The 17,396-nt window shown below is 44.5% G+C and overlaps 1 protein-coding gene across 1 annotated transcript in view; it reads left to right on the top strand.

The window, feature by feature from the left end:
• The window catches only part of KDM3B (lysine demethylase 3B), a 101,596-nt gene that overhangs the window by 24,775 nt on the left and 59,425 nt on the right, over positions 1 to 17,396 (top strand). The window contains exons 5-6 of the mRNA XM_069764317.1: positions 8,052 to 8,176; positions 12,808 to 12,882. Coding sequence (XP_069620418.1) covers positions 8,052 to 8,176; positions 12,808 to 12,882 — 200 coding nt within the window. The remainder of the gene's footprint in view (positions 1 to 8,051; positions 8,177 to 12,807; positions 12,883 to 17,396) is intronic.

Genomic DNA, 17,396 nt, shown 5'->3' with positions numbered 1-17,396 from the left:
GACATGCACTACTGGTTACTTTACATCAAACATTTGCACCATTGAAGTGTAACAGAAAATGGACTTCATCTAAGTGCTGTGTATTATCTTGTTTGGACATATTATTGCATCCAGTATACCCGTATTTGGGTTAAGGTATCTTTATTATACAGCACCTGTGGTATATGTTTCTTCCATCATAGCATCTTTCTACACTAGTATTATAAGGTGCTAGTATATATATATATTTTTGTGATATACATTTATTCTTTGTTTTGAATATTTTTTCTATTTTTGTTTTTTCTCCATTACGGGTATCAGTGGTGTTTGTGGGACATATCTTTTTGTCTATCCCGAACCTTAGGGACTGTTAGGGACCCTAGGGCTAGCCGTCGTTGAGTGGGGGCGCCTACCGCAGTAAATTAGGGTGCCAACCTCCACTGTTAGGTAGGGTATTAGTATAGATTTCAGTAGGGCTAATTAGTCTTTCTCTAACTATAGGTCCTTATAGGGCTTGTAAGGGCTAGCCGCCGAGGAGTGGGGGCGCCTACCGCGGTAAAGTAGGGTGCCAACCTCTACTGTTAGGCAGGGTGCATTGTAGCTCGGTCTAGGGTCCACTAGGTACATTTAATACTTTTTTATTGATTGTGGATAAATATAGTCTTTTTAATTATATTAATAAAGGTTATTTTTTAGGGATCTCTGTTTTTTCTAAGTTGGTGTATATGTTTTTCTGGGATTCCGCATTATTGTGATTTGGTTTTTTAGGTTGTGTTTTGTGATGGCCAGCTTTCTCTCAACACCACTCTCAGAAGGGCATACCAAGGATTCAAGAAGCGGACTCACTCTTGATCCTCATCCAGCTCCCCCATCCCTGTTTAGTTCAACCAGGATGTCTTCAGTATCCCACGCCTCCTCCCCTGAGGTGGCCCTGGGGTCCAAACCAGAGTCCTGCTCAGACTCTGAGCCCGACACGAACCAGACCTCCAAGCTTCAGGATATGGTCAACAACCTCATATCAGTCATTAGCCAGACCCTTAATATTAAGGAGGATGAGGTCCCCCCAGGATCACCGTCTCATTCAAAAGGGTAAAACCTCCTTCTCGGACGTTTTCCAATCACAAGGAGTTTGAGGGAATATTTATGAAACATTGGGAACATCTGGACAAGCGGTTTCCTTGTAGAAAGCAATTGGATATCCTATATCCCTTTAGTCCGAACCTCATTAACAAATGGACAGAGTCGCCGGTCTCCTGTCTCTCCGCCAAAACGGTTCTGTTTCTGCCCAACGGTTTTTCTCTGAAGGATACCACCGACAGATCGAATCACTAGCCAAATCAGAATTTGAGGCTGGGGGCTCTTTCCACTGTCCCGCCTTCGCTTCCACCTGGGTAGCCAAGTCCATTCCGCTTGGGCAAAACTCCTCCAACATTTTATCGTCCGCCTCTCCAGACGAGCTGGCTGACCTTGTGGTTCAGATCGCCCATGCAGGAAAGTATTTACATACCACGTCCCTGGACGTTGCCAATTGTTCAGCCGGTGTCACCAGCAATATCGTTGCCATACAAAGAATCCTCTAGCTTAAGGCCTGGAATGCGGATTCAGCGCATAACCTGCCTATTCCAGGGTTCAAGACTTATTTTTGAACCTACCGGCGGTAAGAGCACTTCCCTTCCTCAGCCTAAGCCTAAATGTTCCTTCATCAGAAACCTTCTCTTCAGTTTCGTCCCTTCTCCTCCCCTGGGATCTCCTCCCAACAGGATCATTCTCCCGCTCAGCGGTAGAGGGGGAAGCCGTCGTTCAAGCCAGTCCCTTACTGGCACACAAGGAGTCACTCTTCAAAACCCTCAGGTTCCCGATCCAATAGATTCTTTTATGTATGACTGGTCAGTCCCACCTGGGAATCCTCCCAGGGGTGGGTGGCCGTCGTCTTCTCTTCTCTGGGTCAGAGATATCTTGACCTCAGGCTACAAGATTGAATCCTCCCCAACCTCCAGGAAGATGTTTTTTCAAGTCCCACCCCCAAGGCTCCCATCTTAGGTCCCAGGTTTCTTTCAAGCCATCTCCTCTCTTCTTTGGACACATGTCATCATACTCGTTCCTTCTCAGGAAGACTTTTTAGGTTTTATTCCAACCTGTTTGTGGTTTGAAAGAGGGACAGTTCTCTCTGTCCGATTCTGGGCCTCAAATGGCTAAACTGTCGAGTCCACCTCTACATCATTTCAGGATGGAATCTTTTGGCTCGGAAATCATCTCTATGGAACCCGAGGAGTTCCTCTGCTCGGTGGACATTCAGTATTATTATTATTTTTTATTATTTTATCGCCAATTATTCCATGGCGCTTTACATGTGAGGAGGGGAATACATAATAAAAACAAGTACAGTAATCTTAAACAATACAAGTCACGAATGGTACAGGAGGAGAGAGGACCCTGCCCGCGAGTGCTCACAATCTACAACGGATGCGTGAGGAATACAGTAGGCGAGGTTAAAGCTGGTCGTGCAGTGGTTTGGTCGATCGGTGGTTACTGCAGGTTGTATGATTGTCGGAAGAGGAAGAGTATGCCTACTTTTATATTCCAATTTGTGTCCCACACCAGAGATGTCTCCGATTCGAGATTCAGGAGGAAAACTACCAATCCACTTCTCTCTCCTTCGACCTAGCTTCTGCCCCATGGTGTTAACTAATATGATGGCAACCGTCATGGTCATTCTTCGATCCAAGGGGATAGTAATTATCCCGTCTGGGCGATCTCTTGATCAAGGGTTTGTCCTTCCGAGACTGTCGCCAGAGATCACCTTGGACACTCTTGACCGTCTTGGCTGTATAGTCAACAGGGAAAAGTCTTTCCTCATTCCAACTCAACGCCTAGTATTCTTGGGCAAGCTGTTCAGTACCGCTGCCCAGATCCTCCTTCCAGAGGAAAAGATCTCATCTCTCAGTCTAGGGATTCGTTCCATGAGGCATCCACCTCCGCATCCACTTTTGCTCTGCATGCGTCTAGTGGGGAAGATGATGGAAGCTGTGCCCTTTGCGCAGTTCCATACCCTGTCGGCTTGGGACAAAAGGATCTCTTCCCTGAACCTTCCCATTCTACTGCCCCTCCAATTGAGGCAGTCTCTGACATAGTGGATCCTCTCTCCTTCTGTTCTGCTCGGAAGATCATTTCTTCCTCTCCACTGGCATGTTGTCACCACCACCGTCAGTCTCCCCGAATGGTGAGGGGTCTTCCTTCATCACACACTCCAGGGTCGCTGGAATTCTCGGGAGGCCTCCCTTCCCATCAGTCTACTGGAAATCAGAGCAGTCTACTTCTCCTTTCTCCACTGGCAGGATCTTCTAGCAGGACATCCAGTTCATGTTCAATCAGACAACGCCATGGCCGAGGAATTCATAAATCTCCATGGCAGAATTAGCAGCAAGTCCATTATGACGGAGATATCAAGAATTCTGATTTAAACAGAGCGCCGTGTGCCAGCAATATCGGCAGTGCACAATTCAGGGGTGGACAATTGGGCCGCCGACTTCCTAAGTTGTCAGAGTTTCTGCTCGGGCGAGTGTTCCTTCAATCCCGTCATCTCCGATCAGAGATGGGGCACCCCTGATGTCGACCTAATGGCGTCTCGGATGAATGACAAGGTGCCTTTCTTCGTAGCCAGGTCTCGTGACCCCCTGGGGATCGATTACAGTGCCGTGGTCATTCCATGGTCTCAATTTCAGCTTCCTTGCCTCTTTCCTCCTCTCCCACTGATCCTGAGCGTCATCAAGAAAATCAAGCCGGAGGAAATTTTAGTAATCCTGGTGGCTACAGACTGGCCCAGAAGGGCCTGGTACGCAGAGTTAGTTCCCTGGAAACTTCCAGACCTACTCACAAGATTCCCTCTTCCATCAGAGTACTCGGTCTCTGAATATTAGTAGCATGGCCATTGAGGCCGCCATTCTGAGAGAAGCAGGTTTTTCATGCCAGGTCGTACAGACAATGATAAGCGCAAGCAAGCCCTCATCCTCACGCATTTATCATCAGTATCGGAAGGCCTTTTTTTGTTGGTGTGAAGACAACCACTCTGCTCCTATGTCTTTTTCCTTTCCATCTATCCTGGGTTTTCTCCAGTCAGCCCTCAACTCTGGGCTTTCTCTTGGTACCCTTATGGTCAGGTCTCCATGCTTTCAATTTTTTTTTCAATGAAATTTGGCTTCTGTTTCCCAGGTCAAGACCTTCCTCCAGGGAGTTAATCGCCAGGCACCTCCGAATCGTCCTCCAGTAGGCCCGTGGGATCTTAATCTAGTCCTATGTGTTCTTCAGCAACCTCCATTTGAACCCATTCAGGACATTTCGTCTTTCCTGTAAGGTTGCCTTTTTGTTATATCGATCAGAGCTACATATAAACTTATGCAGAACAACTCCCAATAGTATATATATAATCAGACAATTGGAGTCAAAAGAACTGTTTGTAAATAAAAGGGTATAATGTTTATTAAATACACATCTTATAACAATACCACAATCTGAGTTTATCATTACAAAAATTACATGTAGTTACAAAAAGGGTCACTCTCTATGCGCAAAGGATCCAGGTAAAGTATCCCAGCATCCACACTAATGTAATGTGTCCGACCAGAGGTTCAAGTTCACAAAGCCGTATATAATGATATACAAGGTAGCCACTATTAGTTCAGCTAACATTATAAAGCATAAAGATATTTGAAAGATTGAACCTCACCCATAATGATCGTAGTGTGGATGTGGAAACGCCAGCCCCTTTTTGGTAGCTATCCTATTCATCACAATAGTCTCTTGAGTGGTAGCTCTCTCACTGCTCTCCATTCTTCATACTCCATCAGGACAAGGTGGTTCTCAGACCTGTCCCTTCATGGCAAAGGTGGTCTCCTCCCACATTAATGAGGACTTCATTCTGCTTTATTTCTGTCCATATCCAGTTCATCCTCTTGAAAAGTGTCTTCATAAGTTGGATCTGGTCAGAGCTCTTCGTTTCTACCTCTCAAGAGCCGCTTCTTTCAGATGCTCTTGACACCTTGTTTTCATCCCTGAAGGTCGCCATATGGGTCTTCCTGCTTCCAAATCTACTATCGCCCGCAGGATTAGCTCAGCTAAACTGGAGGCATATCATGTTAAAGACAGATAACCCCCTCCGGGGTAAGGGCTCACGCCACCCGGGCGGTGGGGGCCTCCTTTGCCGTTGTCACCAGGCCTCTGCATCTTAGATTTGGAAGGCTCAACACTTTCGCAAGGTTCTACAGAATTCATACCCATGCTTTGGCTGATGCAGGCTCGGGAAGAAAGGTCCCGCAGGTGGCAGTCACCTGCCATCTGACCTGATTTGTCCAAGTTGTTCTGTTCCATTCCTCGGGGCCGCTTTAGGACATCCCATGGTTTCCTGTGTCCCCTAATGAAGCAATAAAGAAAACGGGATTTTTGGTACTCACTGAAAAAATTTCTTTCTTGGAGCCTTCATTGGTGGACACAGCACCCTCCCTGGTTTGGGCCTATGTGCCTTCTGTTGGGCATGTACATAGCTGTGTTATTGTTGTTTCTCCTACTGCTTTTTCACTGATTGACATACTTTGTGCCAGTTAATGGGGTGTACACTGCTGAGGAGTAGCCATTTCCTTCTTTGCTTAGTGTCAGCCTCCTAGCGACAGCCGTATACACTCATGATTACCTGTGTCCCCCAATGAAGGCTGCAAGACTGAGATTTTACGTTGAGTACCAAAAAATCCTTTTCCTTACCATTGCTGCCGCTATTTTGGCCTTAATATATACAGCCAATTCATGTGCATTTTGTATATTTCACCTTAGTGCATCTGATTTTTGGAGTTTTAAGTCTAAATATTTCTCAATGTTTAGTTGGTCGCTGGGTCAGTTGTTTTTGTTTTTTTTTTGTTTTTTTTTTTAATCCAAAGCTTACTTTTTATCTGATTTTTATCTTCCTGTTCTTGACTTGCTTTAATAAAGATTGATATGGTTTTTTGACTCACTTTGTATTTGTTCACAATTGCAGCCAGATATAGTCATCGTTTAAGAGTAAACATATTTGAGCGTGTCTTGTCATTGTTTGGTAGCAAGTATTTAGTGACAGGTTCCTTTTAATCATAGGTTGAAAATCATTATCATATATTAAAATCCTAATGTTATTGGTTTTTCTTTAGCCAGTTCAAGACCGGGGCGTGTTTTTTGGCATCAAACAGTGTGTTGCCTGGGGTGCGCAGCGTTCTAGACACTTTTCACCCTTCCCTTTCCTCCGTTGCATTGATGGGTTGCTGTGACTGGCATTCATAATAGCCTGCCATGTTTTACTGTATGCTGCATTGCAATATATAGGACAACGATCTGATGACTGTAGGTTCAAGTCCCCTAAAAGGACTAAAAAAATTGAAAACAATATTTCAGAAAAAAATTGGAATTGCCCCTCATTTTATTCACATATTGGGCATCTCCATGACTATAAAAAGCCGTTCTATCAGTATTTTATAAAATTAACCAAATCAGTAAAAAAGGTGTAGCAAGAAAGAAAATTGAAACTCCACAATTGTTTATTTTGGTCATCACAACAGCACAAAAATGAAATTAAAAGCCATCAAAATGTCATATCTTAGACTTCCCCAAAATGAAAAGGGTTACATTTTTTTTTAACTTACCGTATATACTCGAAGTATAAGCCGAGATTTTCAGCCTATTTTTGGGGGCTGAAAGTGCCCCTCTCGGCTTATACTCTAGTCATGGTCAGTGGGGGGGTCGGCGGGTGAGGGGGAGCGACGACTGTCACATACTCACCTGCTCCTGGCGCTCCTGACGCGGTCCCTGCATGTACCATGGTCTCTGGCACCTGCAGCTCCTCCTGCGTTCAGCGGTCACATGGTACCGCTCATTAAAGTAATGAATATGGACTCCACTCCCATAGGGGTGGGGCCGCATATTCATTACTGTAATGAGCGGTACCAGTGACCGCTGAACAGAGGAAGAAGCTGCGGGCACCGGAGACCATCTGTCCGGGCGAAGCTGCCAGGGACCGTGCCGGGAGCAGGTGAGTATTTCATATTCACCTTTCCTCGTTCCACCGTCACTCCGTCTTCCGCGTCCTCTGCAGTGACTGTTCAGGTCAGAGGATGCGATGACGTATTGGTGTGCGCGCCGCCTTCTGCCTGAACAGTCAGTGCGGAGAGACGGGACGCTGAGGAGTAGCGGGCAGCGACGAGAGGTGAGTATGTCTTTTTTTTTTTTTTTTTTTTTTTTTTTTTTTTTATTGCAGCAGCACTACATGTGGCACATTTTTATATGGAGAATCTTATGGGGCCATAATAAACTGTATGGAGCATTACATGTAGCACATTGTTATATGGAGCATCTTACGGGGCCATAATGAACTTGAATGCAGCATTACATGTGGCATATTTTTATATGGAGCATCTTATGGGGCTATAATAAACTGTATGGAGCACTACATGTGGCACATTTTTCTATGGAACATCATATGGGGCCATAATCAAATTTATGGAGCATTATATGGGCCAATCATGAACTTTATGGAGCATTATATGGGCCCATCATTCAAAAACACTTAACCTACTGATGTCTCAATCAATTTTACTTTTATTGGTATCTATTTTTATTTTTGAAATTTACCAGTAGCTGCTGCATTTTCCACTCTAGGCTTATACTCGAGTCAATAAGTTTTCCCAGTTTTTTTTTGTGGCAAAATTAGCGGGTCGGTTTATATACGGGTTGGCTTATACTCGAGTATATACAGTATTTAATACAAACATAAGCCCCACATAAGGTCTTCAAGAGGAGACTTGAAGTTACATGTTCACTGGGACGGGAGGAGGAAGAATGTCCTAAACTCTATACACAGTGCTTGTTCAGGGAGCAGATGGTAACAAACCATTTCTGAAAGCCGGCTCCTGCATCTGCACGATCTTTCTTTACTTTACAATGACATAAAAGGTCATTGCTGAGTCAAATGAAGACTGCCCCAAAGTTTGGAGTCATTAGGTGACCTGCAAGCAGTTAATTTATTGGCTTATTATAATTTTTGTTCATTTTTTTTCTAGGTATTTGCAGTATTCAAGGTCAAGAGGTCAAGGTATTTAGACCAGATGAGAATGAAAAATGGATGTGTGGAATTGTAACTCATCAAGACCCCATTACTCGTATAATAAATGTAACAATAAATGAGGTAGGTATGAGTTGTTTTAATGTACTACTGAATGATGTGAATTTGCTTTTCTCTTTTGTGCGTATTGCCTTATTTAGGTATATTACATGTGGAGGAAGGACAGTTTACAGTTAGAGTAGTCAGACTGTGGAATACTCTAACCCAAGAGGTCATAAAGGCAAATACACTGTCAGAACTTAATCTGCAGGTTAATAGCGTTTTAAATCTGTGCGGCCGATGCACTGAAAGCCCAGCTTCCAGGAGGAAATGAACTTTATTCTTGTAAGCTTTCAGAAATAGAGGTGTGGCCTGCACAGCTTCAGTCACCACTGTGTATAGTGATTGGTGGCTGTAACCACACCCTTGCACTGACTGATAGCCAACTATGCGGTGTTGTGGGTGTGGTTACATCCGCCTCTTGCTTTATACTGTGTAGTGGCTGAAGCTGTGCCAACCGCGCCTCTATGACAGAAAACAGGAGGCTGCCTGGAGAGCCGGGGTAAGTCTGTACATTGCGGTCTGACATAGGACCGATTTGCACAGATGTCCGAATGAGCCCCTATACTGGTATGTGTGCAGGATTTTTTAATTTCACTTGAATATACTATTGCAGTACAGTTGATTTGGTAATATTAATATATTATTATATACTGGATCTATTCCCCCTCCAACCTCCAGCTGGCTGCCATCTACCGCCCTCCAGAACTAGCCATCTCTACCTTTCTTGACCACTACACCACCTGGCTACTTCATTTCCTCTCTGCTGACATCCCCACTATCATCATGGGTAACTTCAAAATACCCATTGACACTTCCACCTCAGCTGCCTCTAAACTTTTATCACTGACTGCCTGAATTTGGCTTCACTCAAAGGTCCTCTAAGGCCACTCACAAAGATGGTCAAGCGCTGGACCTCATCTTCACCCGCTTCTGCTCCCTTACTAATCTCACTAACTCACCCCTCCCCCTGTCTGACCACAACCTACTGACAATCTCTTCCCTCTCCTAGTGTGCAACCCCCTCTCCACAAACTCACTCACCCTCGCAGAAATCTCAAACACCTCAATTTACAATCACTCTCTGAGTCCCTTCTCTCTCTTACAGACATAGCCTCCCTTCATGACACAGATGCTGCTGCCACTTTTTATAACAGCACAATAACAGCTACACTTGATTTGGCCGCCCCGCTAATGTATAGCAAAACTCGTACACTCAACAGGCAGCCCTGGATGACCAGCCTGACCAAAGAACTGAGACGGGCTTCCAGGGTCGCTGAGCGGAGATGGAAGCGATCCCGCTCTGCCGACCACTTCACTGCATACAAGCAGTCCCTCGCCAGCTTCAAGTCCACGCTCACTGCCGCAAAACAAACTTCTCATCTCTCATATCCTCCCTGTCTCACAACCCTAAACAGCTTCAACACTTTCAATTCTCTACTCCGTCCCCCCGCACCCCCTCCCTCCCCTCTCATTTCTGCTGAAGACTTTGCCTCTTTCTTTAAACAGAAGAATGATACGATCAGAGAAAGCTTTGGTCCACAGCACCCATTGTCCCTCTTAGCTGCTCAACCCTGTTCCTCCAAAACCAGCTTCTCCACCATGGCAGAAGATCAGCTCTCCACCCTCCTGTCAAGATCACACCTCACCACTTGCACGCTTGACTCGCTCCCGTCCCACCTCATCCCAACCCTTGCCGCGGTCTTCATCCCAACCCTAACACACCTCTTCAACCTCTCACTCACAACAGGTGTCTTCCCCTCATTCTTCAAACATGCCAAGATCACACCCATCCTCAAAAAGCCCTCCCTCGACCCATCCTCTGTGTCTAGCTGTCGCCCGATATCTCTTCTCCCTTATGTCTCAAAACTACTGGAGCAACACGTCCATCTTGAACTGTTCCCACCTCTCCTCCTGTTCCATTTTTGACCAGTTACAATCTGACTTCCGACCCCATCACTCAACCGAAACAGCCCTAACTAAAGTCACCAATGACCTACTAACCGCCAAGAGCAAGCGACACTACTCTGGCCTCCTTCTCCTGGACCTGTCTTCTGCCTTTGACACTGTGGACCACTCCCTTCTGCTGCAGATCCTCTCATCTCTTGGCATCAAAGACTTGGCCCTATCCTGGATATTGTCATATCTGACAGACTGAACATACAGTGTCTCCCTCCCCCACACCACCTCCTCACTCCGCCCCTTGTCCGTCTGTGTTCCTCAAGGCTCTGTTCTAGGACCCCTAATCTTCTCCATCTACACCTTCGGCCTAGGGCAGCTCATCTACCTATCTGGACCTGACCTCACCTCCTTACTTACCAAAATCCCACACTGTCTATCTGCTATCTCGGCCTTCTTTTCTGCTCGCTTTCTAAAACTGAATATGGACAAAACTGAATTCATCATCTTTCTTCCATCTCATTCTACCCCTCCACCAGACCTATCTATCAGTGTCAATGGCTGCTCACTTTCCCCAGTCCCATACACCCTTTGCCTTGGGGTGATCCTCGACTCTGCCCTCTCTTTCAAGCCACATATCCAAGCCCTTGCCTTCTCCTGCCATCTCAAACTCAAAAATATCTCCCAGATCCGCGCATTCCTTGACCACAAAAACACTAGTGCATGCCCTTATCATCTCCCGCCTTGACTACTGCAACCTCCTACTCTCTGGCCTCCCCTCTGGCACCACTCCAATCAATCCTACACTCTTCTGCCCGACTAATCTACCTGTCTCCCCGCTATTCCCCAGCCTCTCCCCTATGCCAAGCCCTTCACTGGCTTCCTATTGCCCAGAGACTCCAGTTCAAACCCTTACAGTGACATACAAAACCATCCACAACCTGTCTCATCCATACATCTGTGATATGGTCTTCCGGTACTTGCCTACATGCAACCTCCGATCCTCTCAAGACCTCCTTCTCTACTCCCCTCTCATCTCTTCTTCATACAACCGCATCCAAGACTTCTCCCGTGCTTCCCCCATACTCTGGAACTCTCTACCCCAACACATCAGACTCTCGCCTTCCATAGAAACCTTCAAAAAGAACCTGAAGACTCATCTCTTCCGACAAGCCTACAGCCTGCAGTGATCCTCAAAATCCTGAACCACCGCACAACAAGCTCTACCCTCTCCTAGTGTATCCTCACCCATCCCCTGCAGACTGTGAGCCCTCGCGGGCTTGGTCCTCCCTCCTTATGTACCGGTGTGCCTTGTTTTTTGCTCATGTTTAATTGTATTTGTCTATATTTGCCCCTTTTTTCACATGTAAAGCGCCATGGAATAAATGGCGCTATAAAAATGTACAATAATAATACAGTGAAATTATGCAGATTGTAGTCTAACCTGTATCATGATAGATGATACTACTAGGCTACACTCAATAGTTTTGATAAATAATGATGAGGCACATCTTTTATGCAATCATATCCTCTGTCTGTTTTTATTTAGATATATGGAAAAACATACTCTTTAGATGACCTGTCATTTGGTAAAAAAACAGAGTTACAACAAATTGTAAAAATTCCTCTAATTCTGACACTTTAATCTGTTTTGTGCTGCGTCGGCCCATTCCAGAGATATTCACATTTGTTTTTTTCTGGAGCGCTGTATGTGAAATCTCTGCTTACAGTCAAACTGTTCGTTTCTTCAGAGTCTTTTCTAAGAGGCATACGCTTTCACCCTTCCCTCCCATATGCAGCTGGTCTAGTAGTTTCAGACACTGGTGAGCTGCGATTGCCAGTATCTGGGATGTGACGGCGCACACTCACAGAGAAGACTGAAGAAATGCACAGTAAAGGTACCTTCACACTGAGCAACTTTACAGCGAGAACGACAACGATCCGTGACGTTGCAGCGTCCTGGATAGCGATCTCGTTGTGTTTGACACGCAGCAGCGATCAGGATCCTGCTGTGACATCGCTGGTCGTAGCTAGAAGGCCAGAACTTTATTTGGCCATCAGGTTGGCGTGATTCGTTATGTTTGACAGCAAAAGCAACGATGCCTGCAATGTTTTTACATGGAGCTAACAACTAGCGAGAACGATAAGTACGTCACTGGATCGCTCCTGCATTGTCCCTCTGTTGCCGTGTTTGACGTCTCTATATAGCGACCTAAACAGCGACGCTGCAGCGATCGGCTCGTTGTCTATATCGCTGCAGCGTCGCTTAATGTGACGGTACCTTTAGGCTGCAAAGCCGAGATTTCACATGCTGCACTCCAAAAGAAACAAATTGGATTATCTTTGCGTTGGAGTGATGCTGCGCAAAATGGAAACGAGCAGTAGAATCAGTGAAGCTCAGGTTAAGTTGAACTAAATATGCTCTCACTTTTCAGTTCCTGTGTCATTGAAGTATTTCTTTTAAAAGACTTGTTAAATAGTAGACTGTCAAAATGTAATTTTTTTTTGACAACAGTCTTTGCTGTAAGTTTTGTCCACTTTGCACACAGACAGCAGTCTTGTTGTAGTTTTCAAAGCCACTTGGGTGACAGTAGCTATAAGGCCCTTATACTGTATAAGCTGATTCTTTCAATACTCAAGAAGTCTGTACTTTACGCTTTTGCTAGAAATGTGTTTTGTTTTTTTTGTTTTTAATTTTGATTCACAATTTCCCCAAATTCTTACTGTGACTTTAAACTTTTTTTTCACCATTTACAGGCAGGTGAAACTGAAACAGTTGATCCTAAATTGGTACACGTGGTGCTAGTCGATAACTCTGTTTTAGAGCCTGAGGTAATATATTTTATTTGTAATTGAAGGAAAAAAAATGTGACCGATTATTGCAGCGTATGGTAGAAACAACATATGGTGAAATGTTATATTGTTCTTCCTACATTACAAAATATTGGTATCCAGTCTGAAAATGAAAATGGTGGCGAGGTTTAGCAAGGTTTGATCGGCATCCTGTGTCAGTCTCTACTCCTGTGAAGAGATGTCAATAAAGCCTATATGGTAGGGGTTTCCACCACGATCGCATGACACTTGCCTGCTGAAGAAACTGCCTGCGGATACCTGGATAGCATTTTGCATATGGTTTAGGATTTGTTTACCCATAGAATGTTAGAGTTGGAAGGGACCTCCAGAGTAATAATGTCCTACCCCCTGCTCAATGCAGGATTCACTAAACCATCTCAGACCAATGTCTGTCCAGCCTCTGAAGACTTCCATTGAAGGAGAACTCGCCACCTCTCATGGGAGCCTGTTCCAATCATTGATCACCCTCAGTGTCAAAAAGTTTTTTTTTAAATATCTAATCTGTATCTTCTCCCTTTTAGTTTCATTCCATTGCTTCTCGTGTTTCCATGTACAAATGAGAATAAGGATGATCCCTCGACACTGACATCCCTTCAGATATTTGTAGAAAGCTACTAAGTCTCCTCTTAGTCTTCTTTTTTGCAATCTAAACATTCACAGGCCCAAATAATGACCAAGCGCCTTAAATTTACTGTTCTACGTTCTGAGCTTTAACCCTGCACCATAGCAAATGTATGGCACGGGGGTTAAAGCTCATACCATCTAGCATAAATAGATTGGTCCCTGGTTGTTGGACACATCCAGGGATCCTGAAGAGAAAACTGTAGTGGTTTATTGCTTCTTCTGTCTTCTCTTTCACCAGGGACATAACACTCAATGCTATACAACAAAAAGAAGCATCATCATCGCTGATGCTTCTGGAGGACCTGGCAATCTCATGACTGCATAGCAGAATTACTAGTTCAAGTTCTCTGGAGAAATGTTATTAACTCTTTAAAGAGACAAATTACTTTATGTAAAATATATATAAAACACATGAAAAAATAGTATCCACAAAAAAACAAAATTTCTGTATATCAAATTTATTTTTTACATAAAAATTAATGATGAGCGAGCGTGCTCGGGATAAGGTGTTGTACTAATCACTAGTGATGGGCGAGTACTAAAATGCTCGGGTGCTTGTTGCTCGGGTCAAGCAAATTGGAATACTCGGGTGCTCGACCAGAGCAACAAGCTCAATGTAAGTCTATGGGAAACTCGAGCTTTTTTCAGGTGGCTTCCCCCCGGCGGTCTGCAGAGGGACTAGAAATTGCGAAAATCAATGGGAACAGTGCTCAAATGACATGGGAACAGCATGGGGAAGACCCCTGGAAGCATTTCTAACTCCCAGGTCACTGCTGTGAACAATGTTGAGTCGTACGCCATTTTTACAGACTCGCATAAAACATACAAAAACGAAACCAAAATGGATTTTCCTGGGAAATATGTTAAGGAACATCCTTTCTAGGGTAATGACTTGTATATAAGGCAAAATAAATAGCCAAAAACAAAATTGCTCCTCCACACCTTGGGCCAAAACACGTAGCGTTTTTGATGCGTTTTTCAACTTTAGCATTTCTTTCAACCAAGACAAATGCATTCACTGGGAAATGTCATTTTAACATTTTACAACCTTATCTGGCCATCTGTGTGACAAATCATCAGAGGCATCCTGTTTCATTTATGAAGGAGGGACTCTGAAAGTCACAAAGCCTATTTTTATAGGGCCAGCTGTCGGCCCTCACTATTCTTGTAGAGCCATAAGCGGCTATGCTTTGTTGTTCCCATTATTAAACGATGGGTCTCCTATACTGTTATTGCATATGCAGTGAGTGGCAGGGCTGCCCAAAATTTGGACGCACCCCAATACCTCTTTGAAGAGACGTACAGTAGGACCTCCTGAAAACAATGTTCAAATTATTAAGAAGTGGGTCTCCCATAGTGTTTGCCTATGCATTGAATGCAAAGGCTGCCAAAAATTTGGAGGCACTCCAATGCCCCTTGGAAGAGACGTGGAGGAGGGCCTCATAAAAAATGTTCCCATTAGAAAGGAGCTGGCCTCCTATACTTGTAATGCCCATGCACGAAGTGTATGGGCTGACAAACATTTACCCCTGGGGTATACATGAACATACTTTGTAACAATTTTTTTTTTTAACGGGCATCATAAACACCCTTTAAAAAAGTGTGGGTGTTGCATCACAGACCACGGTCACCCTGGTGATATGATGGATGAGGATGAGGAAAGGAGGACAACAGGAAATAGCCAAAATCAGGAAGCATATACCCATGTGTGGGTGTGAAGAGGTACATGGGAATAGACCTCCCACAAAAAATACATTGGATTGGAGTTTATGGACCAATCCAGCCCTTGTTTATTTTTATAAGAGTCAGCCTGTCAGCATTTTCAGTTCACAGGCGGATGCGCCTGTGGATGCGTCAGTTATAATTACACCAGCGTCCCGAAAAGTCCTTTGACAGCTCTTTGGTCTTCACCATAGTGGAGTTTGGAGTGTGACTGTTTGAGGTTGTGGACAGGTGTCTTTTATAGCTGCACGTATAAAAGACACCTGTCCACAACCTCAAACAGTCACACTCCAAACTCCAATATGGTGAAGACCAAAGAGCTGTCGAAGGACACAGAAACAAAATTGTAGCCCTGCACCAGGCTGGGAAGACTGAATCTGCAATAGACAAGCAGCTTGGTGTGATGAAATCAACTGTGGGAGCAATAATAAGAAAATGGAAGACATACAAGACCACTAATAATCTTCCTCGATCTGGGGCTCCACGCAAGATCTCACCCCGTGGGGTCAAAATGATCACAAGAATGGTGAGCAAAAATCCCAGAACCACACGGGGAGACCTAGTGAATGACCTGCGTAGAGCTGGGACCATCGTAACAAAGGCTTCCATCAGTAACACACTACGCTGCCAGGGACACAGATCCTGCAGTGCCAGACGTGTCCCCCTGCTTAGGCCAGTACATGTCCGGGCCCGTCTGAAGTGTGCTAGAGAACATACATATAATATATATATATACAGTCATGGCCAAAAGTATTGACACCCCTGCAATTCTGTCAGATAATACTCATTTTCTTCCTGAAAATGATTGCAAATCCAAATTATTTGGTATTATCTTCATTTAATTTGTCTTAAATGAAAACACACAAAAAGAATTGTCCTAAAGTCAAATTGGATATAATTCCACACCAAACATAAAAAAGGGGGTGGACAAAAGTATTGGCACTGTTCGAAAAATCATGTGATGCTTCTCTAATTTGTGTAATTAACAGCACCTGTAACTTACCTGTGGCACCTAACAGGTGTTGGCAATAACTAAATCACACTTGCAGCCAGTTGACATGGATTAAAGTTGACTCAACCTGTGTCATTGTGTGTACCACATTGAGCATGGAGAAAAGAAAGAAGACCAAAGAACTGCCTGAGGACTTGAGAAACCAAATTGTGAGGAAGCATGAGCAATCTCAAGGCTACAAGTCCATCTCCAAAGACCTGAATGTTCCTGTGTCTACCGTGCGTAGTGTCATCAAGAAGTTTAAAGCTCATGGCACTGTGGCTAACATCCCTAGATGTGGACGGAAAATAAAAATTCACAAGAGATTTCAACGCAAGATTGTGCGGATGTTGGATAAAGAACCTCGACTAACATGCAAACAAGTTCAAGCTGCCCTGCAGTCCGAGGGTACAACAGTGTCAACGCGTACTATCCGTCGGCGTCTGAATGAAAAGGGACTGTATGGTAGGAGACCCAGGAAGACCCCACTTCTTACCCCGAGACATAAAAAAGCCAGGCTGGAGTTTGCCAAAAGTTACCTGAAAAAGCCTAAACCATTTTGGAAGAATGTTCTCTGGTCAGATGAGACAAAAGTAGAGCTTTTTGGGCAAAGGCATCAACATAGGGTTTACAGGAGAAAAAAAGAGGCATTCAAAGAAAAGAACACGGTCCCTACAGTCAAACATGGAGGAGGTTCCCTGAAGTTTTGGGGTTGCTTTGCTGCCTCTGGCACTGGACTGCTTGACAGTGTGCATGGCATTATGAAGTCTGAAGACTACCAACAAATTTTGCAGCATAATGTAGGGCCCAGTGTGAGAAAGCTGGGTCTCCCTCAGAGTTCATGGGTCTTCCAGCAGGACAATGACCCAAAACACACTTCAAAAAGCACTAGAAAATGGTTTGAGAGAAAGCACTGGAGACTTCTAAGGTGGCCAGCAATGAGTCCAGACCTGAATCCCATAGAACACCTGTGGAGAAATCTAAAAATGGCAGTTTGGAGAAGGCATCCATCAAATATCAGGGACCTGGAGCAGTTTGCCAAAGAAGAATGGTCTAAAATTCCAGCAGAGCATTGTAAGAAACTCATTGATGGTTACCGGAAGCGGTTGGTCGCAGTTATTTTGGCTAAGGCTGTGTTCACACGTTGCGTTTTTTT

The sequence above is a fragment of the Ranitomeya imitator genome, chromosome 4 (genome assembly GCF_032444005.1).
Source record: "Ranitomeya imitator isolate aRanImi1 chromosome 4, aRanImi1.pri, whole genome shotgun sequence".
Taxonomy (NCBI): Eukaryota; Metazoa; Chordata; class Amphibia; order Anura; family Dendrobatidae; genus Ranitomeya; species Ranitomeya imitator.
This window is presented reverse-complemented; position numbering and strand designations above follow the sequence as displayed.